Here is a 27,582-nt window from a genome sequence, read left to right on the forward strand (position 1 = left end):
TTAATAGCAGATAACAAGAGTTTAATCGAGATTTCAACTTTTTATCAGATGGACGATTGAATAGCTAACCTGTTTATATTATTTCTAATTGCACGGTGCCGAATACAAAACTAAAATTAAACTATTTTACTCTGGTATTTCTTATGTAATCAAAAGAAAAAAGGTTTTTTTATTATCTGAGTAATTTAAGGCGTCAGCATTACCAGATACAAATACCTAAGAGCAATAATTGAGATTATGTGTACTTTATTAGATCCGTGATCTGTGAATATTTACTAAATTTAATATAAATCATGAGACGTAACTTTAAAGAGAGAGCAAGAGTAAGTAAGAACAGTGTGGTTTAAATATTTAATAAACTCTTTAAACACATCTCGTTAATTGCAGCCTGTGTTTAAAGTTAATGATTTTAAAAAATGTAGTTGTTTAAGCATAGCGTTAGTGAGCTGTTGGTTTTATAGTTAATTTGAATATAAGAGTGTTGATTAAATGTAAATGAAAAAAGAAAAAGCAATTAAAATAAAAATGTTTATTAGGGTAGAATATTGAAATAATTTAAGTAGTACTCTTTATTTAAAATTTCTCATTTTGTCATGAAAACCAAAAAAAAATAAAACATACGCGTTCTAGTAAAGTGATGATATGTTTCTTTGTAGTAACTTAATGATAATATTGCCTAACGAGGACTAGGCTTTCCGAGAACTGCTTTTTTTTTTTGTTTATTTTGTAGTCAACACTATTATCTCCTCGTTATTTTGAAATATAGCTTTTCGTTTTTCGAAAAATCGAACGAAGCAAAGGTTCCAAAAGTCAACCTTTCGAATAAAATGTTATCTCTAAACAAGAACATCTCATCTTCGCAGCAAGCCAACACCTAATTAATTAGGTTATTGAGAATTTTTTTTTAAGTTAGTATTAAACATGCAAAAAATATATTGTACTCTAAAACAAGAGAAGAGACTTTGGTGTTAATTAACAGTGTGAGAAATTAAAAAAAAAGAAAAACCCAAAATCGAAAAGAATTTTTCCCAGATTTTTGTATTCGATTTTGCTTTTTTCTAAACACAAAATAAATATTTTTAATAAATAAATAAAAGTATTAAATAGAACTAAATATTCACATTATGAATGAAATTTTTCGTCTGTCGAATGCTCGTAAGCATAAAGAAATCAATTTCAATGTATAAACTGTATAAACACAACTATTTCCGAGAGTTGACATTACGAGAAGAGAGAAAAAAAGAAACAAGAGAGAAATTTTATGCGTCTTAGGCTGGCTGATTTATTACATACTATACATCGGCGTATGTTATGATTTGACAAATTTGTTAACCCTAGCTCATCCAGTATTAGAAAATTTGATGCATATGTTAATCTATTTAACTAGTTAATTTAATTCTTTTTCATATAAACATATATTATACAACTACAAAACGTATTTGATTTTATTAAGAAATTGTCAAATTTTTCGGGAATTATTATACCTTACTTTACTTATTATGAGATATGCGAGGTATGAGTGATGTGTGTCCATTCATTTTTGTGTTCAAACAACAGGTCGTAATATTCGCATATTTTGATAAAATTTAATATACTGACATACTTTGGTTTAAAGAGAAACCATACTGAAAGCAGATTGGATCGAACTAATTTCCATATAACGCATTACTTAAACAAATTATGAATATAAAAGGAATGAGCGAATTATATTCGGTTGCGGCCGAAGCTTATATATCCACTACTACGCATTTACCTCGTAGAAATTGGTACTGAAAAAAAGCAACACGTTCCCTTTGGAGGCGTCACGTTTCCCAAAACCCAATGCTCCCCTTATTCGAAGGAATTGGTTCCTCTGAGAAAAAGGCTTATTACAGTAGCAGGCCGAAATCATTAAATTAAGACAAAACGGGTATACCCCTATCCCTCAGTGGAAAGTATATATATTTTCCATTCCTAATATATATATATATCTTGGCGAACCTATTGAAATTTAGTGTTTTCATATATTAAATGAATTGACAATGAAATGATAATTTTTTTTGTCAAAAATACGTGTAAGAGTAGAGTTCTTTTTAACCAAATGGAATTCTGGCGCAAGAGAATAAGTTGTTACGTATTTCATGCCATGAACATCACCTAGATATTCATATGCGAGCCTTTTCACGATTGAGCAGCACAAACCGTTAATCACTTCACGGTCTTCTTTAAATGCTTTGCCTCGTTCAAAAATGTTTCTGAATGTGCTCAAGCATATCACGCAGGAATATTCATTGTAAAACCACATTTTAGTGTAACCATATATAAATTTGATCATATTAGTTGACAGTCTCACCATCCTAAAAATTGTTCCTCACGATACGGATCATACGAAAATTTTTCTTAATCAATATAAAATTCGCTTATGCGCTCCTCTTTGTTCTGCTTTCGAAACACTTGTGTTTGAAATGTCAACGTAAATAATTAAAGTGTTTTTTTTCCACTTTGAAAAGTGTCGTAGTCAGCTCATAAGCATTCCTATAAAAATGATTACTTTTATTATTATTTATTTAAATCAAAGAAATAAATTTTAGAACTAAAAAAGTAGAATGAACACCAGCAAGCGAGACTATCTTCTTTTCTTTTTTTAAAAGTAGGTTAGATGGTTTGTCCAGTCGCTTATTATGTTGTCCAGGCACTACCACAGGGTTAGAAGTTCCGAAAAAAAATTTTGAATGTTAGGAAGGTTTCTTAAGGATCAATTAGCGCGTTGCAAAGACACAGCCAAGGCGAATTTTAAAAAATGTTTTGATCTTCATTTTGTGGACGTTGTTCGGATATAATGATAAAAGGAGAATCGGATTAACATACCAGTAAAGTGGATGGTACCATTATAGATTTTTTTCCTCAATTTTCTTTTTGACTACTTTTCTAATATATATTTGAAGGTGAATCTTTTTCATTGTGGCGTCCGTAATTAAAGGTGCTGAAGACACGAATACTACGACTGCGTCTCTAAACAGCTTTAATTTTTTTCCGTAAGCTTAAAGGGTTTCGGATGGCTGTTATTATCGATTAACTGTCCGTGAAAATAATCGTTTTGCATTTAGTTTCGCGAGCGTTTGTGGCTTTAAGGACAGCTTTAGCTTCGGGAGTAAGTGTTGACCAGATTATTTCTCTGAAGACGAATTTTAGCGTAAATCCTTTTTTGTATGTTGAGAGGGAAATATTATAAGAGTTGAGTTAAGCCCAAGGCGGTTTAAATTCAGATTTTCGAAAGATATTTACGTGAACGATTATTTCTTTATGAACACGCATACAAGACTTAATAGTAGACTGGTGGCTTTTGATTTTTTTCGGCATTAATAACCTTTTTAATATCTTCGCTAAATATTGAATTCCTAGAGATGAGCAATTTCGGGACAGTATTGGCTTTCAACTCGTACATGCTATTTTCTAATTCTGGAAAATCTGTCTCGGCAACAATGTTAATGATGAGTGTCATTCCGAAAGCATACGTGCTGGCTCTTATAACTAGACAATAAATCGCCTTCAGGATATTTATATTACGCTTGCCGCTTTCATATATGAGCAAACCATAGTACATTTCGTATGGAGTTCACCCAAGTTTGAATGGAATTCTTAACTGAAAGCAGTGTGGCTTCGGAGGGTACCTATATTGGTAAGTTATTTACGTGGTTGAGCCGATTCTCCGCATCACTTAGATGTGTTTTACAAATGTGCAAGCTTTCTGTGACAGATAGAGTGATTACTGATTGCAACTTGTTGTTAAAGGCTATTTTGAGTATAAATTTTGATTAGCATTTACAAAGTATGTAATGTATGCACAGGGTGGGGTTTGGGTTAAAAGAAACATTGCCATGGGTTTCTGGAAGGGATGTGAAGCTAGGGTTGAGATCTTTGCTTTTTTGATGCCGATTACTTTTTTTGTGAGAATTGTAAAACAATCGCGACAAATGTGACGATTATGGTAAAAGGGTTTAGTCCTTGGTATCTACGGCGAACTCCCTTGATCCTACAATAACTTTTAGCTTTGATTTTTAATATTTTCCGCATTTGCAAGTATTGAGGGAAGCCTAAAGTCGAGTGATGGTCATTGCAGTTGATGCAGAAGGTTCTAAAATATTTACCCGGGTTATGAAGAGTAAGCCTGCAGTTAGCACATTTTGGCTCTTTGTTGTGTGTGAAAGACGCTGACAATTTTTGCATCGCGTTTGGGATGTAATACTCAACTTTACATTTATATCAAGTATCATCTATAGTAGACGGATAGCGGAAATTAGTGAGAACTATTTTGTCGTTAGGGGACAGGGTTGTCCTTCAGTGTTGGGTTTGACGAATTTATAGATGGCGATTACATCCTGAGACTTCACCTGGGGAATTATTTTAGCTTCAGATATATGACATAGACAAAGAGCACAAATAGCGCTTTGCACAGAAATTAACGTTTCATGTAGATTCGATGAGATAGGGTATAAGTTCCCTAACCTTTTTCAATTGCAAGAACTAATAAATTGTTGTCACGTCAAATGCCTTTTTTACTGCAAACGGACTTAGTTTGGCCATTAAGTTGTCTTTAGATATATGCACGATTCATTTTTTGTCCAGTAAATAGGCGTTATTTGTTGGCAATGATGGAAATCCAATAATTGTTTTACGTTTATTTTAGGAACAGGATGTGGATCCGATAGCATTAGGAACTTGTTAGGGCTCTTACGCGGTGGACTCAGAGACATAGCGTGATTGATGGATAACTAATAAAATATTGAAGAGAAAAAGCTTTATTTTTATATTGGGAAAACTTTGATGAAAATTTAAATTACCAAATTTTCTAAAATTTTTTTTTCAATTTGGTGGAGTTTCTGGTTACTGCGGCACCAAATTAGCACAATCAAGAACATCGCGCCCGCGATGGTATACAGATTAATAGGTTCAACCTGTTGATGCTAATTAAAGTTTAAAGACGTCTGGAGAGAAGCTGATTTTTGCGAACGAACAACAAGAGTACATGTTGTAGCCGTTCCGAAACAAGTTGAACTATATTAAAATTGGAAAAAAAAAACTACATATTGTTGTTCGTGGGCGACTATCTCTCCCAATATTTCATAAAGCGCATTACAATTGGCCCAGTAACACGCCGATAAATAGCAGAAAGCGTTAAGATATTTATACAATGAATTTTGCTTTATGTAATCGAAAAATACGCCAAATATACTAGATGCGAATGCAACTTTATTACGTTTTCAGTATATTTATTATTAGCAAATTACCAAAAATGGGCCGATCACTACTACACCGAACTAAAATAAATAATGTTTATAGTAAGCTTTATATACACGCCTTTAGATCAAGCAGCCCATAAATTTTAATTTTGCCGTAATTTCCATAATAATTTTATGTAAAATATATACGCATGAAATTCTAAAAAATACATAAAAATATTTAACTAAATGATTACTAAGAATAGTAGTAAGCGGATCGCGGGATGTGGATCTGATGTAAGCGTATCAATCTTACCCTTTTTCTTGTTTTTTTGACACATTTGGAAGTTATTCAACAATAATTTGTGTAGGATCATGATGAGATTGGTTTAGTCCCTAAATGGATGTTATTGCCGATTGTCGACATTCCAGTTCCACTTAATTTTAAACTTAATTTGATAAAAAATTTTAAATAACAACAAGTAAGAAATTTATCTTCAGCCGTGACCGAATCTGTTACACCCTTCACCGTGATGCTAAACAAGAGGAAAAGAACTAAATTGTCCTACTCCATAATATTAAGCGTGCGCGGCTGATTTTTCTATTTTCCGAATGAAAGTCAAAATTTATTTGGCGTATGTGTTGTACATTATGAGTAAAAAGCATGAAACCCGGGAAACAAAGGTCGTTTTTGTCAAAGCGTTTCCAACACCCAGAAGGAAGCTTGTAAAACTCCATAAACGTCCAAATGCACACACATCTTATAAAACATACAAAGCTTATAGAGTGTATACCACTGCCGACCAATCTCTTTACCACTGTCGATTCGGTATTCACCTAGACGTGCCCGTTTGGGGGTTGTCCATCTTTTCGTCTGTCCGTTTGTTCGTTTGCCTAACTGCGTAGCATTTGCAGTAAATTTTCTCCGCTACGCAAAAATGAACATATAGCCCATAAATTTGCTAAAATATTTCAAAATGACTTAAACCGGTAAAAGGGTAGACTTAGAACGCACCAAAATCTGAACACTTGCTTCAACAGGTACACGTAACATCAATTTCTGCCTTCATTGTACAAAAATAGATTAAATCTGCTACGTCCGCCCAACATTATAGACTATAAAAATTTATTTTTTTGTTTCTTTTAGTCTTTTTTAGGATAACGGTGATGGATATAAAAGATTCGCTCACAACCGAATATAATTGTCTTACTTGTATATTATTGGAGAGGTTATGTTGAATTTGGGCAAGATTTGAACTATTGGAATGACAGTTAAGTTCTGTCGATTTTGTCCATTAAACTCTGGTAGTTTGACATGAACTACAGTTACGTGTGACTCCGAGGTATCTTATCTAAAGAATTATGAAATAGTTCGGAATAGTTCAAGCGTTCACTGCAGGAAAACTGCGCACTTAAACGATGGCATCTAATCAGGTGAACTCAATAGAGTCCTTGCTACTACCTTGTTATAACCACTTCCTCCACCTTTCAAGTACTATGAAGCATTTGGCAGAAATTGATCACGCCATGCACCTAACATTCACGCGGGATACGTTTTTGTTTAATCTCGTTCTCGAGCTGCATTTCACTTTCGATTTTCTAGATTTGTTTTACATTCATTAGTCTTGGGACTTCATCCAAGAAGGAAAAAGAAAACTAAACAACCTGAATTTCTTCTTTTTCTTCAGTCACTTGGTAGCTTTATGAGGGAGCGCTTTCGTGCGATCGTATGGTTTAAGTACTTTGGCAGTTGTGAACAAATTGCCAAATTCAGTTTGCAGCCAATATAAATATCTTTATCGGCACTGAACGTAACCCAAGTCCATTCGTGATAAAAAATATTTTTTAAATTTAAGAAAAATAAGGTATTTATTTAATTTCTATTGTTTTGATATGAAAATAATATTAAATACACAATATGAATTGTTATTTAAAGCATGTTTAGATCTTAGAAAAACATAATTTTTCTTCATTAGCCCTTGATAGATGGCGAACAGCCAGGGATCTGATTCAAGTCAAGTATTGTTTCTCTCTTATTTTAAATGTAATTTTTTATTAAATTAAGAATAAAATTGCTTCGTCAAAAAAAAAGCCGCAGAGAAAAATTACCATTTAAAAATTTATCCTTGCGGGCTGAGAAAACATTGCCTAAGATGGTCAAGATGCAGCTGTTTTTAAATCTGGCATTAATAACGTCAATGTTTACGTTCAATCTAATGCAACTAATTGAAGCAGCTCTTTACAGTAAATTGTTTATGGTGAAAAAATTATAAATATGGACGTCATTTGATTTTTTCTTTATTCTTTTTTCGGGAAGAAGATGACCCTTGCTATACGAAATCTGAAGTTGGTTTATGTAAGCCTTGGGCAGAATGTCCAACAATTAAGAACTTGCTTGAAAGCGGTGCATATAAACTAGAGGAAGTAGAGAATTGTGGTTACGAAGTTAAGGAGGAGATAATATGCTGCCCTAAGCTGAAAACGGATGTCAAGATATCTGATACCACTGATCGTACGGGTGTAACGTAAGTCTTTTTTTGTGTTGCGGTGTTGACATATTTTATATTTTTCGGAAAATAGTCGTTGTGCGGCATTAAATGTTGTAAAATCCAGTTTGATTGTTCCCATTCAATTAACTTGTTGGTTCGGGTGGAACTTGTAACACCGTAATTTTTACTTCTCATTAGCTCCCTGTTTCTCTTTACATTTCTCTTTTTTCACTCTCTACATTTTCTAGTGAAACAACAACAAGAAAAGATTTTTGGTTGGTTTTAATAAGTAGGAAAAATCCAGATTTTTGGCTTGATCTATTAGAACCAAAAATAAAAGCTTTGTTGCAAAAAATCCCTAGTACGACGGCAAAGGTAACCGCCACAAATTTATCTGTCATCATAGCATGAAAATCTTTGATAATGTCGAGTAAGAAATTGGCTATCAATGACCACCATGATTTTGCGGTACTTTTACGAAATAGGAGCGCAGGTGAAAAAATAATTGATGGTGCAGTTGTTAATATTACCTTGTTACCTTATTTTAAAAGTAATACCAATAGTCAGGATTTAAGTGCAGGACCAGTTAATATATTTAAAAAAAGTGATAATTGTGGGCAAAAATATATTGCAAATAATAATCGGTTGCAAGAGCGATGGACAGAAGATATTATCTCTATCAATCAACTAGAACGGTCACGGCAATCAGAAATGCCACCGATAGAGACTGGCAAAAGAAATGTGGAAAGTAGCAATGAATCTAGAAATAATGAAACGAGTGAGGTGGGAATGGATTTTGCACAACAACCGACGCAAAGCAATGGCAGACTATTCAACAGCGCCTTAGAAAAGCCAATAATTTCAGAGAGGGAATTTTTAAAAATTTTTCGGTATGGTCAGACAAAAACAACAAATACGAGAAAAAGAGCAACGAAAAAGTGTCCTAAGCAGCAATTCTTCTGCAAATATCCCGAATGCTGTTGTCGCACAGCAAGATCTACGACAACAACAACAAGTACGAAAGCGCCCAAGTAATACTAATTCTTTGAACGCAGAACAGTTAAGTGGTCAGACATCCCAGACCTTTTCAGATCAAGTAACGCAGCGACAACGACTACAAAATTAATCTGCTAACAAAAACCATCAAAGTTTGCAAAGCAATACTGACCTAAAAATTGTTAAAATGTATGCTAGACACTATCAGCAGCAACAATCACAAGTTGGACAATTGCAGCAAGCATTTGACAATAAATTGCAAAATAAACAGCAACTAAATATTTTAATTTAAATCGGTTTGCTACCCACCAAGGCTCCCAAAATACTGGCATTTTATTCAGTAATCCAATGTTTCGTTCGTTACAACGTTTGAATGTGAAACTGTCTGGTTTGCAGTGATCATCGCAGATCAAAATGATTTCACAAAATAACGAAATTTTGCTAGCAAACCAGAATTTGAATTTGACTCCGTCTTCGATACAACGACTTTCACAAAATAATAGTTTGTTACCAAGCAGCCAAATGCTTCCAGACGCACAGAACTCATTCCCTACGGAGCTTTTTTCACAAATGAACGGCTTTTTGTCATATAGCCCAGTGCTGTCGGCAACACATGATTTCAAGTTCAATCTGCCTGCTACGCAACAATCTGCACTAAATAAACATATTTCAGAAAATAACCAAACACTGTCAGCAACACATAACTTCCAGTTGATACCGGCTGCTGCGCAACTACTTCCACATAATAATAGCTTTTCGCCAAATATTCAAGTGCCACTAGCAATACAAAGCCCTCATTTGAACCCAACCGTGCAGGAACAACTTGCACAAAATAATGACCTTTTGGCAAATATTGATGTGCAGCGAACAATACCAAACATGAACTTCAATTCCTCTGCAAACCAACAATTTGATTTAAATAAAATCACTTTAGAAAGTAATCAGAAAGTTCAACAAAATGTGCGAACGCGATTCCCATGTGATGCGGTTGTGGTTTAAATGTTCGCAAATCAGCAACAGCACATCATTCAGCACAATTTCAGCACATCAATGCTAACAGTAGTGAAATAAGAGCATATCCTCCACAACATACTATCCTTCTATGGGTAGAAGACAATAAAGTAAAATTCAACAGTAATAGTTCATCAAATTTATTAATTTGTTCAAATTATCCGCAACGTATACATTATCACACTGCCTGCATGCTTAAACAAAAAGTAGAATTCAAGAACTCAACACAAATTCCACAATTTATTCGTCAAATGCTGGGTAATAATTTGGAAAAGGAGTTATCAGCTACGGGAGTTATCACCCCGAATAATCAATCATTGGTGGATAACTTTGAAAATAATATTACCGCAAATGGGGAATACGTAAGTAAGCAGTGCGGGAGGTAAGCCAGCGGGATCTGAATTTCAACAATTCTTTTCTCCAAGGGATCATCCGAAGAACAGAAAAGTGGAAACAAACTAACGAACTGAAGCAATATTAAGGTGGTTATCATTTGCAAGGTTATGGTATCTAAACACATTTTATTGAATTAACATAGTTTTTATCATTTATTTTTTTAATGGTTATGCGAATTTTCTTGAAACTTAATGCTAAAGATTATACATTAAATTAAAGTATATTTTGTTCTGTTTTTTTCAGTATAAGACGGACTAACATTTCAGAGAGTGGCAACAGCGAAAGAGCGGCGGTAAGAGGTAAGTGTCAAAGATTACAACTAGCAGCGGACGCATATTCGACAAATTTATTTTTAAGGTTTCCGTGATTATACTGGTATTTTCTTTCATTTCTGTAAATGTATTCCATGAGCATTATTGATATTGTTCATTTATTTATGAAATTCAGCTGAAATAAGCTAACAGCCGACTTCAAATAATTCTTAGAAATAAATGTAATGCTGAGCATTAATAATTATTACAAAGTATTTAAGGAAAAACAAAGAAAATATTAAAACATAAAAGGAACAAAATTCATATATAAATAAACAGGAGAAAAAAAAGCAAAAAAAATTATGTACACATGAAGCACAGAGGCACACACAGCAGGTGTAAATGCGAGTCGAAAGTGAACTCCTAAGACTTTGAAAACATACAAAAGCTTGGCAAGCGATACTAGTGAAAAAATTTGGTTTAGTTTTCGGATCATGCAAGGATATCAAGATTGAAAGCTAATTAGATACAACATATGGAAAGTACGCGTATTTAGGAAAGCTGATTTGATAGATGTCGGGGATTGGAATATTGAGATTAAATTAAATTAACAAGAGACAGTTAGGTCATAATCAAATTCTAAGAGTGAAAAAAGCAAGAATTGCTTTTGAACGGATTCTATTGAATGTAAATAGCGCCTATAGTTCGGAGACTACAAAAAGAGTACTCAAGTATTGATCTAACTAAACTCCTCGTCAAACTCTCTAGATTATCGTATAATACAACCGAGCACAGATATTTTTTGCAGCGAGCTTAATGTGCAGATTAAAACGTAATACTTGGTCGAATAAAAAATAGCTAACCTTAATACATTATAAAACAAGGATATTAGAGTTTGCATATTCTCAGTAGAATGAAAAGATGAAAGATGTAAACGGCACAATATTGGCTTTATGAAATGCTATTGTATATCTGAGCAAGGAGTGTTTAACAAGTTAGATATTTTGAACGGGCCAAGCTGCTTTTAATGAAACGATAAACAAATTTTTGAAGGATACGGATCCTCACGTAAAAGTAGACAGCGATTTACAACTATACCTACGAAACTGACAAAGCAAAGATGTAGCAGCCTGCCAGTACAATCACGAGTACGATTACATTTAAATAGATTATGGTCAAATACATTGAAAACACGTGAGCCTGAGGACATATTCAATGTTTGTGTGTGGAGCAACTGCAGAATTAGTATATCACGGACGATCCCGCGGAGTATATTTCTTTATTAAGAATCCTAGTGGCCACAAGGTAGTCTTTTCAAGAATCTCAGTGTTTGCCGTCAGAACTAAAATCTTAAAGGAACGGAAGGCTCGAATTTGTGATGGAGATAATTTAAAAATGCAAACACAATTAAAGTTAATAGATAGAGCTTTTGCAGCAACGTAAAGTTTTATATTATCGCTTGAGGTGTTCAGTGGCAGTCTTCATACAAGTAGTGCTTTCCCAGGCGGTACTGCCATCAAGGAGACAACTTTCGCATAAGGACCATAAGGAATCGGGGGCAGAGAATTCTGAAATAGGGAAAAAAAGAGAGAGCGACTTTTGTTTCTTGTGCAACTTGGTGCTCTGTACATACACAGGATGTACTACGGGTAAAGAGAGAGGAGGTGGTTTTATTATTTTTACTTACATTATTTTGAGATATGGACTGAATCTATCAGGCGGATGCCCTCTGGCCGTATCAGCCTAACTGATACGATGAGAGTAAGTACCGTCATTGACGATAAGCAAGAAGGTTGACCAACATGGGCGGCCATAAGCAAAACCAGAGGAAAAGGATCAGAAGATAAGCTACTTGTTGGTCTTCTACAGGTTTGAGGAGAAGCTGGGCGCTAAGTATCGACACTCATCGAACATCGATTTAATTTTTTCATATTTTCCAGGCAATGCCGTAAGTTCCCCACTAACTTGCGAAAAAGCTTTTCTTGACTGTATGAAAACCTTATAAAAATCTATGTCTTGCTTTTTACAGTCGGGACACGACCAACGCAATCCTTTTGATGGACACAAGGCTGTGTCCGCAGGTCTGCCAGTAACACCCGCACATCTCACGTGATAGTGTCGTTCGTAAAGCCATTAACTGACGCAACAACTTTGGCATGGCAAGGTATAAACAAACATTTGACTTTAGAAGAAGGCGAATAAAACAGAATTCATGAAGAGAGAAAAAGCAAACATAAAATTATCCAAGTATCCACATTGTTTACTTAAGATATCACACAAAATGAGCACTATTAAAACACTGTAAGCAAGGAGAAGACTGTAATCAAGGTAAACAACGAAGATGTTTACAAAGTAGGAACAATCCAAGCCAAGCAGAAAAGAAGAAATTAGCAAATAATGACAAAGCAAAGCAAAGAACAAATGGTTTTTCAGCCTGCGATACCTATCAAAATTTATTTAAAAACAGACTTTGAACACCAGCCAGAAACTCTTCTAAAGGTATGGCCACGAGTGGAACCCAAAACAAGCCAAAGAATGGCCAAAAAAAAAAAAAAAAAAAATACAAAGAATTTTCCTGACTAGAGCACAACTGTTGACCGCAAAAAGACAAAACGATTAGAACACTTAAAAACAATTTGATGAATATAAATGGCAAACATAATGCGATTATTATTGCTTTTGCTTAAAACTGTAAGTAGAAAAGAATTCACAAAATTTCTCAATCCAGGCGAAGGATACGACTCCAGCGCGCAATTTAAATATACATATATATGTATAGTTTATGTGACCTTTATTTCGCGAAATTTATCGAGAGATTTATTAGAAATTATGAATTATGCTTGCTTATTTTTGTTATTAAAAATTATTATACAAATAAAATTGAGCGACAAATTTTATTAATTCAGCAATTTAATTTTATTTCTGCAACGAATTTTGTTATTTTGTATATTTGCTGATAATACCATATATCATTTATCATTTATGTTAGCATTGGTGTTTGGGACTGTGGTATACGCATACTTCCTTCCTTCTTTCTCTTTTTGCAGAGTACACTCGTGTATATTTTTAAGTAACTGCATATTATTTGTTCTATTTCTAATGCAGCAAATTACCACCGTTTTAGAAGCTAAAGTAAATTCAATAAGTATTATAATAACTTAATATGATGCATCTTGGTAGTATTTGATTTCTTCAACCTTATCAATATTCCTATAGTGGCCTTACGTTGAGTTACTATGTCATTGAAATCGCTAGTTTATATTCCAAATTTTAAAAGCTTTATGTTGAATTTACAACAAATCTCTTTTTTTTGCTATTATAAAATTTGTCATTTTGAAATAATGTGTTATCATTAGAGAAAATAATTATATTATTACCTCTTATGCTAATATTATTTTCTGAATTCCACTTAGTTCGGTTTTCTTGTTACGCGCATTCTTAATAACTGGTGTTTCATCATCTACTTTTTGTCAGGCGCAATTCCTTAATCTTTCTACTTGGATAAGAAATATACACTTTATTTTTAATGTATGCAATCAGTTCGTTAAGTGGGTCTCACTAATACTGAGTTTTTTCGTTCGGCAAAACACTTGTTAAGCCTAGTCCATTGTCCAAACATAAAAATTTATTTTACTACTTTATATTGCTAGGGAATACATATTAAAATATAAAAAAAAGCAAAAGAACACATTATCCCAGTAGAGAAGAAAATAAAATAACATCAAAAACTTCCAAAACATAGAGCCATTAATATTGGGTTTTTCTCACATAAGGAAGAATACGGAGATAAAAAACCGCATAATATTAAAGATTAATGTTCAGTGGGGTATCCATTTTGCTTAATAACGTCATTTAAACGTTATGACTTTTTTTTTATAAGTTTTCTTGTGTGGGAAACAGGGATGTTATCCCATTCCGCTTATAGTGTGTTTTTCAAGCCTTGGACGAAAGGTATTGAGTGTTTGCGCACACGGCGGTCTAATTCATCCCAAATAATTTTGATAGTGAGGGTGAAGCACTTTGTGGCAGTTATATAAGAAACACTCTTAAATTAGGCGGGGCTTGTGCTTGGTCGTTATCTTGGTAGAATTTAAAGATATGGAAAAACTACTAACTCTAGATGAGTGTTGCTCCGATATTATCGGAAGTTATGAGTTAACAAGTAAAAAAGTTAATTAAGGCGGGGATTGAATCTCGCATACCTACCACTACATATTTCGCATTCTACTCTCCAAATTATTTTATTTGATATCCATATCGCTAGTATTATTAAGAAAGTGTATGGTGTCTACCATACTCATTTTAAAATTAACCAATTTTTAGGCAGACAATATATCTTCCTTATTTCTTCAACGGATACATTATAGGAAAAAACAAAATGACTATACTTCCGTCTTACAGTGGTGGGTATAAAACGTAAGTTCTATTGGAAATTAAATGGATTGGATATTTTCAATTCCGATGGCTTTAGAGATGGAAATGGTTCGAGAAATTACGACGGAAATGATAGCGATAAAGAGGTTGATTAAAATTTATAGAAACTGAGGAAGGATTCTGTTTCTATTCAGACATTAATCTCGAAGGAGAATGAAACTGCATTGGGAGACATTAGGCAATAAATGTTTTGATAAACAATCAACTCACACAATATTTAAAAAAAACAGCAAATCCAACCGCTTAATCGAAGCGAAGCGTTATGCCCGAGGAAGTAAGCATTGCTTTTTGGATATTAATCGCTGACATAATGGGGACCCACGTCAAAATTCGCGCCGAACAGAAGGAGGAAGATCAGATTGGTGAATTATATGTTTTTATGGACGTATTCAATGGTAGAACCAAGAACAACAAAAATATATAATCAAAAGGAACGAAAGATGACGGTATCAAAAAGCATTCAATAAATATAAAACAAAGTATAGTGTAGTAGTACAGTAAGTGGTATAAGTGAAGTCAACTATTTAACCGTCAACTGTGGATGTGCCGGCAAAAAGAACACTTTTCCGAAATATCTTCACAGGATTAAAAGTTATAAGCGAAAATATGAAAAAATTATGATTTTTTTCGAGGTTATTTTATTTTCCCATTTATGGTGACCGTGTGTTTACGCATATCGCAAGCATTTATTTAATATTACATTCCTAATTGACCAAGGAATTTTGTGCAAATTTCATCTTCTGACTTTTATTTTTGCGATTGTGACATAATGACAAAAATACGGGGTCAGAACGACCCCTTTTTGTAGAAATAGGTATATATAAAAGGTCGGTAATTTAATCTTAAATAGTCTACAATCCCTACAGTTATATATCCGAACCATTTTCAATAGCGTTTGTTCTTGGGCCTAAACACGTAATTTCGTCAAAATGTCCCAAAAATTGTGACTTGTAAGTTGCACCAGGAAAACAAGTGAGACGGATAGACAGACAAAACTAAATCGATTTAGAAAGTGTTTTTGAATCAATCGGTGTAATAAAGTTTCAGTCTTTTCCAAGCTCTTCTAAGTATTGCACCCATCCACACAAACATAATACACACATGTACCACAAACTGTATAGGGTATAAAAATTATATAAATACACTGTGGCTTTCGATGTTGATTTCAAATTAAACGCAAAAGCGCTTACTTGATCCATAGGTATTTTCAGTTAATTTAATTATGCAGATAAGTCCTTTCGTCTGTTAAAATTCTCGCCCATGGACAATTTTAAGATCGTAAATGTTAAGATAAAAATGTAGATTTTAATACGCATGTTCGCCAATAGATTCTCCAAGCAGATTTTCGAAACGTATATGGTCAGGTTACAAATACTCCGACAATACCTTAAAACTTGGAACAAATTCAAAAATAGATAAAACCACATATTTGATAACAATTACAAGACATTACATTCTGTAATAAAACGTCCATGATTATAGTTAACTTTGATATGCTTTCTGGAAAATACGAGTATGTCATCTTTACCCTCATTAAGAATCTTACTTTTTATGGATATGAGTACGCTACTCTTTTCAAATTTGTCTTTTAAATTTTTTTTTTTTTTTTTATATTTCAGCCTGTAAGAAACTGGAAACTCGTGAACAACCTGCTCACTTGACTCCTCACATATTGGAAGGTGTGCCAGCTGCATTAGGCGAATTTCCACATATGGCCGGGATAGGTTATAGTCGCAGCATCGGCGACGATAGCCCCCCTTACATTGTACGTTGCGGTGGTGCTCTCATCAGTGCACGATTTGTACTTACAGCTGCTCATTGCGTTGCGTCAAGGGATAACGTTCCGAAAGCTGTTGTTTTGGGTGTGGTAAATTTTAATGACCCTGAAGAAATGAGTGCAGCGCTGCAAATTAAAATAAAGGTAGTTTAAGGCATAATTCGAAATTCTACGACTGAGGATTTTTTGTTTCACTTTTTTTAGGAAACTCATATACATGACAATTATACATCAAGTACCACCTACAATGATATTGCGTTGCTTGAGCTCGAACAGGACGCAGAATATTCAGCATTCGTTTATCCTTCTTGTTTACATATCGACGAAAATGATCCTTCAGAAAGTGAAACTCTTCTCGTGACCGGTTGGGGCACCGTTAATACTGCGAGTAAATTACATTTTTTGCGCCTTATTATTTTACTTGTTCAGATATCCTTTTTTATCACTTGTCTTAGCTCGTGCCTCCTCTGACATCTTACTGAAGGTTAGTTTGGATATAAAACCTTTAGCGAGCTGCAACGAAATTTTTGCGAAGTATGGTTCAGATCGTCGTCTGACCCAAGGTGTTGTCAAAACATTACTATGCGCAGGAGATAAGGAAGCCAAAAAAGATGCATGCTCCGGGGATTCCGGTGGCCCTTTGAATTTAGTGATAGATGGTAAGATCACATCTTTTCTTTTGTAGTGTTTTCTAACTCTTTTTGATATTCTGCATAGAATCTTATCGTCAGTATCGCATCGTCGGCATAGTATCGTCCGGTTTCGGTTGTGGTACTTCAATACCAGGTTTATATACTAGAGTAGCGTTATTTCTTGATTATATTGAAAAAATTGTATGGCCAGATGGTGTGGTTTAAAGATTCGCATGACGCATAAAACAAGATTGAAAATATATGCTTAATAATAAAAATATATATTTTTTTTGCGATAATAAAAATATTATTATTATTATAATTATAATTTTAGACTAATGAAATATATTCTTAGACTAAAAAGAAAAGACATTGAGCACTAGCAACACAGGCTATTGGCTCTAATTTGTAGAAATGTACATTAGACATTGAGCCTAGTAGTTTTAATAAAGTAATATATTGTATTGATATTGTGTTCTGTAGCTGATTTAGGGTTTATCGTTCTAAATGCAATACTTTTAGCCAAGGTAAAATTAAGACAGTCACAGAGAATGTGTTTTATAGTGAGCGGCCAACGCGATTTCTCAAAAATATTTGGATTTTGATTTTCTCAACATGTGTTGGGTATAAAGGCGGAGTTCTTTGAGGGTTAATAAAAGAGTAGTGCTGGTGATGGTATTGTAGATTTTCTTCTGTAATTTTCTCTTTAACTTTTCTTGCGATGCACCTTTGAAGTTCCAAGAATATTTTGAGCCGTCTGTGTAAAAAACATTCCAACCAGTACTCTCCAATACTTGGGTTTTTTCAGCTATTAGATTCCTGAAGACGTAATTTGGAGTATTTTCTTTCTTGTGCATAGACAGCGAGATGTCAAAAGAGCAGTCTTTCAAAATCCATGGAGGTTTAACACCAAAATAGCGAAAAATTTTTAAGGGAATGTCCAATTCTTTCGCGAGGTACAAACCATAGTCAATTGCAGATGGTGACTTTTGAATTTTCTTCGCAATAATAATCCTTTTCACGTCATCACCGAGAATAGATTTGTTTGAATTAAAAAAGCTTGAGGACTTTTTTAGCTTTGAACTCATAAAGTCTATTTTCTAAAGTTTGGGATACCAGTTTCAATTTTAATATTATTTATGGGCGTCGTCCGAAAAGCATAGCAACTTGCTCTGAGGGCGTGCTGATAGACCGGTTTAAGGATGTTGATATTAGGTTTGCAGCAATTGCCATAAATTATCAAAGCACAGTCAATCTTGCCTAACAGAAGCATTTTGGTAAGATAAACAATAGTGTTAAAGTGCGCATGGCTTTTCCAAGCAGCGTGCTGTGTGAAATTCAACCTTGTTAAAATAGAAATTTTTGACCGAAGACAGTGTGCTTTCCAACGATATTTGTTGGCAAACATGAGCCCGAGAATGTGCATCGTATGCAAGTTTATTACTGGTAAGTCATTAATATACATTAGTTGATTTTCTGCGTCGCATATCTGCTTTCGACAAATGTGCATTTTTTTTGGATTTTTGTATGGAAATTTTAACCGCTGGTGAGTTTGCCTATGCGGAGATCTCTCGTCCAATAGATTCGAGCGTGTTGATTTCCTCCATCTTTTTCTTTTGTTAAAATGTATACATCGCCCGCGTAGAGACAACGTTCGACTCTTGGTACACGGCAAAAAATTTTTCTAATTTCGTTGGATGCGATTTGGAAAAGCGTGACAGACAGAGAAGTTCCTTGCGGAATGCTATTCATTGGCGGAGAGGAATCAGAGAGATGATTGTTGATTCTAACTTTAAGCCGCCGATGCGACATGAATGATTCGATGTGGTTGAAGAATTTGGATCCAATATTGCACGAATTCGAGAGTCTTCGAATAGCATGAAGACTAACTCTGTTAAATGCTTCTTCGAAATCAATTGAGAGAATTGTTACACGATTTTGTTAGGAATTTGAATTGCTTGTAAAATAATCAACATATGAAAGAGTGTCGATGCACCCTCTACCCCGCTTGATACCAACTTGTTGCTTTGTAATCAGTTCTTGGACTCAAGAAACCAAGATAATCTAGATGCTATAATCTGTTCTAATAGTTTTGAGAGGCGAGATAAAAGAGAAATTGGCGATAGTCCGATGCGATGAAGATTATTTTTGACTTTGGAATTGGACTGCTGCCAGTTTCCACATGCAGGGTATACGGCCAGTCAAAAATATTGTATTATATAGATCCCGTAATTTCATTTTATGTGAATTAGACAGAGTACTGATCATTAGGTATGAGATGCGATCTAGACCAGATGTACTCCTCTTCAGTTTGGAGGGATAACTTTCAACTTCTAAGGTAGATATACAATTTTTCAGGAACATGGCACATTTGTCAATAGCATTTGAAAGGGAAATTGGCGTCCTTTCATTTTCGATGAAAGCATTGGAAAAGTGGCAATCAGAGGAATATTCGCACCACACTTTTCCAAAATAGTTAGAAATCTCATCTGCGTCAGTTAAACTTCCATTGGGAGTGCAGATGGCAGAAATTTGATTCAAATTTGAAGTCTCATTGAGTGTGTTGATTTTGTTCCAGACAACTTTCATTGATATTCTGTGAATTCTTTTCGAGAAAAGGTCGAAATTAAGTGCCTTTGATTTTCGTAATTCCTTCCTGAATAGAGCATTGGCCTTTTTGTATAATAACAAATGATTATTATCAGGACGTCTTTTAAAGCGGTGCCATAGATCTATTTTGTTTTTCCTCAATAACGAAAGCGTGTTGTTCCACCAAGGAGCCTAGCTCTTTCGGAAAAGCCGTTGGATTGAGGAATAGAAAGGTGAGCAGCCGTGCGATTCGGTTTAGACATAATAGCAACATCATGGTTGCACTTCCCGTTAAATGACTTTGAGTTCAGAAATGACTCGGCCTGTTTGGAGTAATTGATCCAATCCGTATTGTCTAGGAGGAATTTGGCTGTTTTGCTGGAGTAACAGAGGACTTTGAAAGCTTAAGATCGATTATGATTGGAAAGTGATCATTATTATGTAGATCATTAGAATTAGACCAGTAAACCAAAGGAAGAAGAGTCGGGGAGCAACATGTTAAATCAATATTAGAAAAGGTGTGATGAGTTGAAAAGTGCGTTGGTGTTCCATCAATTAAAATGCAGAGATTGCTTTAAATGAAGGCCTTTTCTAAAGCAGTATCACGGCTCCCTGTTGAGCCCCAGATGGTATTCCACCAAGTAAAGTCGCCCCGCATAATTAATGGGGGGGAAAGCACAGAGAATAAGTTATAGATTTCTTACTGAGAAAACGATTGCGAAGATGGGATATAGAGCGAAAGCACGGTAAACTTTATGTTTAAGATTATTTGTATAGCTACGGCTTATATATATGAGCTTAAATTTATGCGTTTGTGATGTATACTTGATTTTATAAAAACAACAACTCCTTCTTTGGAATATAAATTGATCAGCATTTGGGCGGAATAGAATTAAAAGAGCTTCTGCAATGGGTCTCTTGGAGCGATATAAAGGTTGGATTAAAATCACTTATGAGTGTGCGGAATTTACCAGATTTATTAATAATTCGTGACATGGAAATGGAGCGGTACGTGAGTTATGTTGACATGTCAGCGACTCCGTCGAAAATGTCGCTATAGGAGTTTTGCGTGAATAATTTATTCTTGCCAGCAGAATAATCTGTATTTAGGTGGTTGCGTATATTTGAAGTGGAACGAGTGGGCGCACGTAAATAATTTGAAATTGAAAGTTGATTAACGGATGAAAGGTTGGATTCATTACAGCTTACAATTTGTTGACTAGGGCTGAGAGCTGATGATTCTGGGGAATTTAGTTTATTAGGGTTTACGATACGTGTAGTTGTTTTAATTTTATCAATATTTGGTGTTGTTTTGATTTTTTTAACATTATTTTTGGCGGGTGATGTATCTGGTTTCGATATATGATTTTTGGCTGATGGCAGAACAGATTTGACATTCGAAAGTGTTGGAGTTAAAGGCTTATTGGGCTCAATTTGCGAGGCGACAGGAGCATAGGTATTATTTTTATGAATTTTTTGGGTTCCAGTTGGATATATTTCCCTGCACTTGCGGCGCGATTCTCCCATGCTACACAGCAATTTTTTATTTTGATTTTTTAAATTTCATCCATTTGTATATAACGTGGGCATTGTTTGTCTAACGCCGAGTGCTGATCATTGCAATTTATACAGCAACTACGCGTACGTACAGCTTTCAGAATGTGGAAGAAGACCACAGTTAGCACAAGATAAAGTACTGTTCCACTTTTATGCCATATGACCAAGGCTATAGCAATTTTTGTATCTCATGGTATTTGGAACGTAGAGATCCACTTTACATTTATACCAAGCCACATCAACTGTTTTCGATGATCGATAGCAATCACAGGTCACAATTATCCTTCCTGTAGGAGGAATTTAATTTGGTGAATTTATAAACTTCAGTCACGCCTTGATGGCTTATTTCGCTAACTATTTCGTCTTCCGGTACATGTTTAAAGCATGGGGCATATATTACGCCTTTAACGGAGTTAAGTTTGTCATGTAGTTTAGCGGAAATAGCACATTAATTAACTAATGATTTCGATTTTTTGAGGTTTTCGGCTGCGCGCGGGTTGTCAGCGAGGACAAGTAAATTCCCATCGTATAGAATCGAAATAGACTCTATATATACAGTGTAATGCTATCCAGTGATTTTTTAATAGCAAAAGAGCTGATTTGTGAAATTGTTATGGTAGGGTTAGTTGAAGAAGTCACAACATATTTTTTCTCAATAGGAGTGATGCTACTGGTTGGCAACACCGCAAAGTCCGAATTTTTAATTTTTTTTCTTTGGTGGGATACGTCTGCTAATAGATAAAATCTATTTGAGTTTTTATCTGGCGGCCCCGAGCCCATTATGACTTATGGTCGTCTATTATTTAGTAATTTGGGAAGTAACCCCTTACTTGAAAAGGTTTGAGAACTACTGAGGAGAATGTCAATTGATTTCAATTTTTTATTTTTATTTATTTTTTTGATTTTTTTTATTATATTTTGAGGAAACAAAAGCACATACTATCCGCGATAATCAGTTTTTGTAAAGACACTGAAACGACACGAGCTAAACACACAAAAACACCGAAAACAATTAAAAAATCGCAGACGAAAAAGAAAACACGCACTACTCAGAACACAAGTCGACAGTTTTTATAATAAAAATAAACCATTCTATTACAGATAATATTTAAAATATAATTTCTTTTTATTATTAACCAAAGCGATAAATCTTTAAAAGTATTAATACAATATTCACATATTTACGGATATTTATAATAATAACCTTATAAGCCGGCCTTTTAAAGATTTTTTTGCACACGCTTTGATATATGCTATGAAATAAGCTTTCTACCAGTGTGTGAAAAGCTGCTTCCTTTTTTTTGCTTTGTATCAGAAAAGTTTTGTTGATAGAGTGACCATATGACTAGTTCATCAAGAAGAAACAAGCTTTCATTTCGTTCTCGGTGCTTAAAAACAGTTTGACACGTGCGTTTTATTTTAGTTTCACACGAAAATTACTTTTAATGTGGTATAACCAACGCAACGCGAAATAACTGGATATCGGAGAATTGTTTTGGTTTAAATATAACCTCTCCCTTTCTCTCGCTCTATATATATACATATATAAATGTAATATATGTGTGCATAGATGTGAAATTAACTTTTTTTTTATACATATACATATGCTAAATTAATTTTTATTGGAATGGAAATGTGTTTAGTTCATCATAATTGAAGTGTAGCAAAAAGTGAAAAAGTGCTCCGAAAGGCAGGAAATTTATTTAATTTATACACTTATTTTAATTATTGTTATAATAACATTTTAAGCAACGTAAATATAATAAAATCTATGGGATTACTTTTGAAGTGAACCTTTGAAATTTCAATGAAATAACTTCTTAATTATAAAAGGTGAGTAAAATGTTTGTTTATTCGTTAAGCGTTTACCATGCTATCTTTGTGTTTTACTAATTAATTCATTGCTTATTGATAAATATATTATTTATTTAAAAAATAATAGACAACAGTAGATAAACGAGCAATTTAGCAAGTGGTGTGTCATTACACTTATTCAATCAAATGTGGAGTTTTCTGCTTCGCAAAAATGTAGGCAATTTTTTGTATTCCCTAGTAGCTTTAAACTAGACTATTGACAGTTGAAGAATTTATCGATCCACCTGCTATATGTTCCACGGTTTCTTATGTTACGATTCGAGCATATTATCTATCAATATATTCACTAATTAATTCATTGTCTACTTATGAATATATTCACTTATAAAAACATAAGAAAAATGAAGAAAAGAAACAAAAGTATCGAAATATTGTATTTTGAGATAAAATAAAACGATGTTATTATTTTGTTTCACGTTCACTTTTTCTAATTCCATACGGTGTGAAGTTTTACTTGAATACGAAAAAAAATTTTCAGAATAATAATTCAACCCTTAAACTGGGTTTCGTTCCTTTTTTCCCTTTTAAGAAATTATTAATCCATTTTCTTATAAAAACTATTCTTAAATAAAAGCTTTCGCCACATATCTATTTTACAAAAAGACATGTTTTTTAATAAAGAGATGAGAAATCTCTAGGTAAATAATAGTTTTAACGTATGCTGTTGTTAAAATTTTTACACTGACGGATTCTAACATACTAATTCATTACTAAAGTTACCGACGTGGCAGATGCAATGAATTCGAATTATCTTTATATTAGATTGCTTTTAAAGTTTATGGATAAAAAGCATGCTTGAGAAATAATTAAAGTAACATAAATGCTTTTTTATATTATTTTATAGGATGAAAGAGAATTTGTGGTTTCGTAAGAAAAAAAGATTGTAACAATGTCAATTGCTCGAAAACTTTTTAACGAAAAGGAACTGAATTTGAACACTTTTAACTGCATTCAAAAATTCCCTTTTAAAGCGAATTGAAACCATTGCTTAATTTTTCTAACATCGACTATAATTTAACAATTGGCTGTATATTTAAGTGTTGGGGGAAATTGACGCCATTTAAATTTGCTCATAAAATAATCCTTTTTGTAACTGAAATTATTTATAGCAGATTAAATGTAAGATTTTATATATAAGTTGGGGAAAAAGAAATCCATTATTTTTATATGAACTTCAGGACTTTATTTAACATGCTTCGGATTGTCCGATTTGGGTCAAATATGCACCGTTTTGTTGTACGATTTGTTGCCATTTTAAAGGTAACTTCAAAATGCCTCTCTCATAGAAGTCCTGGTCTCTATTTGCAAAAAACTCTACTAGTCGATTTTCACAATCCTCCCTAGATTCCAATTTTTTATCATTAAAGAAATTTTGCAATGCAAGAAAAAGATGATAATCGCTTGGTGCCAAGTCCGGACTGTATCGCGGATGCATTAAAACTTCCCAACCAAGCTCCCGAAGTTTCTGGCGAGTCACTGTAGATGTGTGTGGCCTAGCGTTGTCCTGGTGGAACACGACACCTCTCTTGTTGGCCAATTCTGGCCGTTTCTGGTCAATCGCTATCTTCACACGGTCCAGTTGTTGACAGTAGAGATCAGAATTTAGCGTTTGGCCATATGGAAGCAACTCATAATAAATAATCCCCTTCCAGTCCCACCAAATGCATAGCAAAACCTTCCTGGCCGTTTGAGGTGCTTCACCGCTCTTTGACCACGATCGTTTTCGCACAGGGTTATCGTATGTGATCCATTTCTCATCTCCAGTCACCATCCGTTTAAGAAATGGGTCTATCTCATTCCGTTTGGCCAAGGCTTCGCAGATGGAAATTCGATCCATCATGTTTTTTTCTGTTAATTGGTGTGGCACCCAAACATCGAGCTTCTTTTCGAATCCAGCTTTGTGTAAATGGTATAAAACTGTTTTATGGTCGATTTTTAGCTCCTGGGCGATGTTACGACTGCTAACATGCCGGTCAACTTCGATCATTTCTCCGATTTTATCGACATTTTCGACGACCGGCCTAACTGTGCGAGGTGCATCTTTAACATCAAAAATTCTTGAACGGGATCTACGAAACCAAAATTGCACATAATTGGCTGTTACAGTATCGGAACCATAAACACCATTCACAATTTTAGCCGCCTGGCTTGCATTTTCGCCTTTGTCAAAGAAAATCTGTAAAATGTACCGAATTTTCTCTTTGTTCACTTCCATTTTTAACACGCTGTAACTCACAACTGAATGCACCAAACAAAAAACAGCAAAAGAATTTTTTTTACTGCGAAATGTCACCTTTCCAACGAGCATAAATATGAAATTGTTTGATCGATACTTTACGAGAAATCTATCAGTGCAGCCATCTACCGAAAAAATAATGGATTTCTTTTTCCCCAAACTAATATAATATGCGGTTAAATAAACAAATAATTTTGGCTAAATATATGGAAAGAAAAGGGAGGAGAGATATAAAAAAGTAATGTAAAAAGTTAGTGGACTGTCAATGCAAATATTTAAACAAAACGTTCAAGTTAATATATATATGTTTAAGTTATATATATATATGCGAACAGCGAGCTAACCTGCTAAACTAGAAAGATTTTTTATCAATAAAGTGATAACAAACTGGCATTACTGTAAGAAAGAAGCTTTAAACGAATAATTTCGACTCAACACCAGAATAAAACAGGCCCTACACCATATTGTCTAACGCACTTCTTATTTTTATTATATATATATATATTTTTATATTATTTTTATTATATATAATATAATATTATATTTTGTTTCCATATAAAGGCAAATTTTTCCAGTGCTTATTTATGTCGAAGCGGGCCCAAATCGCAATCTAATTTAGTACAAATTTAATCCTTAGCTTAGAACTCAAAAATAGGCGTCGATGGTCCAAATTTTGCAGAGTTCATATTTATATGAAATTATGATAATATTATGGTTCAGTTTTTACCACCACATATTAAAACTTGGGTTTTCTGCTCTACAAAGAATCAATTTACTTAAAAATCTTCCATAGGATTCAAATATTAGGACGAGATGGTCTAAATTTGGTACAGTTAATTTTTTTATGTTAAATTACTATTATGATATAATTTTCATCATGAAGAATTAAATATGATATCTTTTTATTGTGTGAACTTTAGTTTTCCTTATATGAAGGAGTTCAAAAATGGCCCAAGGCGGTCAGAAGTTTCCATACCAATTGAGAATGGCGAAATATTACTACTTAGCCACTTTTGCAGAGAAATTTTGAAAATTACAATTTTTTCCCATATAACAACTTTTCAGAATAGGGCGTTATATGAGGAGTGGTCGAAAAAGTGGACCGATCCGAACCGTTTTCAACAGCGTTCGTCCTTGGGTTAAAACATTCCACAGTAGTAAATCTATTTGCAATATCTCAAATTGCGACCTGTAGCTTGAAATTTACATGGACACACATCAGACGGACAGGCGGACCGGCAGGCCTAGATCAATTCTGATAATAACTCTGAATAATAATCTGAATAAAACTCTGAATGACTCGGCCGGTATAATAAAAGGTGGGTCTATGTGAAGCCGTTTTGCGTGTTACATACGATCGCACTAAGTTAATATACCCTGTACCACAAGTGGGGTAGGGTGTAAAGATATAGATATCATGGCCGTTGTATCCGCAATAAACGTCTCAAACTCGCTTGCGTTGCAGGAGGAAAATGTTCAATTAATTCGCATAACCATTATAGTCTTTCTACAAACGGATACCCGATCTAGAATCGATCCAATCAATTTAAACAAATATACATGGATCTCACATACTTCAATCTATTAAAATGTTTTGCACAAACATCAAAATTCAAAACATTTGAAGGTTGATAAAAAAGATACGTGCACTATGTATCTGGTCTTTACCTTAATATTTTAGTATTGAAAATTATTATTATATAATATCGTAACTTGCCGTCATTATTGTTCAACTATCTTTCTCTTCTTTTAAACTAAATGCCATATGAATGAAATAGTATAGCAAGCAATGCTATACATGACGAATTAAGCGTGAGTTAATGATCTAAAATGGTCTTTATTAAACATGTCACATTATTCGTTTAAATGGAGCTTGCAAGCAAAAGACATTGTAGGGAGAATAATGAACTTTACAATCGAATTTTAAAGTCTATTTACTGTCTCTCTTAAGTTCTTACCCAAACAATGTGATAAAAAATAACACGAAGTAAAATTAAAAAAAATAAATAAATAAAAGTTACATAATCTATACAACTCTTGATTTCACCATAAGAACATTTTTTTACTTGCTATTCTTATTGTGAACTCTAGGTAACGTTTGGACAGTTTTAAAAACTAGAAAGTATATCAATGAATATTTA

The 27,582-nt window shown here is 33.9% G+C and overlaps 2 protein-coding genes across 9 annotated transcripts in view; both read left to right on the forward strand.

Annotated features, from left to right (window-relative positions):
• Positions 1–472: 472 nt before the first annotated feature.
• LOC119637551 (serine protease persephone) lies at positions 473–17,478 on the forward strand. Of its 7 annotated transcripts, XM_038033633.1 has the most exons (9): positions 6,895–7,063; positions 7,135–7,217; positions 7,291–7,442; positions 7,516–7,723; positions 10,334–10,389; positions 16,395–16,696; positions 16,757–16,940; positions 17,008–17,211; positions 17,270–17,477. In XM_038033633.1, the coding sequence occupies exons 3-9, from the start codon at positions 7,352–7,354 to the stop codon at positions 17,407–17,409; spliced, it is 1,185 nt and encodes a 394-aa protein (XP_037889561.1). In that variant the 5' UTR covers positions 6,895–7,063; positions 7,135–7,217; positions 7,291–7,351; the 3' UTR covers positions 17,410–17,477. The 7 variants fall into 7 exon arrangements, with proteins under 7 accessions (XP_037889562.1, XP_037889560.1, XP_037889565.1 ...); XM_038033634.1 differs by lacking the exons at positions 6,895–7,063; positions 7,135–7,217 and adding an exon at positions 473–491 and having other exon boundaries at positions 7,264–7,442; XM_038033632.1 differs by lacking the exon at positions 6,895–7,063 and adding an exon at positions 477–491 and having other exon boundaries at positions 7,175–7,442.
• A 5,432-nt stretch (positions 17,479–22,910) lies between these two features.
• Positions 22,911–27,582, forward strand: part of LOC119637553 — a 77,938-nt gene continuing 73,266 nt past the window's right edge. For both annotated transcript variants that reach the window (XM_038033638.1, XM_038033639.1), the window contains exon 1: positions 22,911–23,163. The gene's annotated coding sequence lies outside the window, so the exon portion shown is untranslated. The remainder of the gene's footprint in view (positions 23,164–27,582) is intronic.

The sequence above is a fragment of the Glossina fuscipes genome, unplaced genomic scaffold (genome assembly GCF_014805625.2).
Source record: "Glossina fuscipes isolate IAEA_lab_2018 unplaced genomic scaffold, Yale_Gfus_2 60, whole genome shotgun sequence".
Lineage (NCBI taxonomy): Eukaryota > Metazoa > Arthropoda > Insecta > Diptera > Glossinidae > Glossina > Glossina fuscipes.

Coding starts and splice junctions, on each gene's coding strand:
- LOC119637551 (XM_038033634.1), top strand. CDS start 7,352: ATGGTCAAGATGCAGCTGTTTTTAAATCTGGCATTAATAACGTCAATG. Junction 16,697..16,756: donor CGCTGCAAATTAAAATAAAG/GTAGTTTAAGGC, acceptor CACTTTTTTTAG/GAAACTCATATACATGACAA. Junction 17,212..17,269: donor TTTGAATTTAGTGATAGATG/GTAAGATCACAT, acceptor TATTCTGCATAG/AATCTTATCGTCAGTATCGC.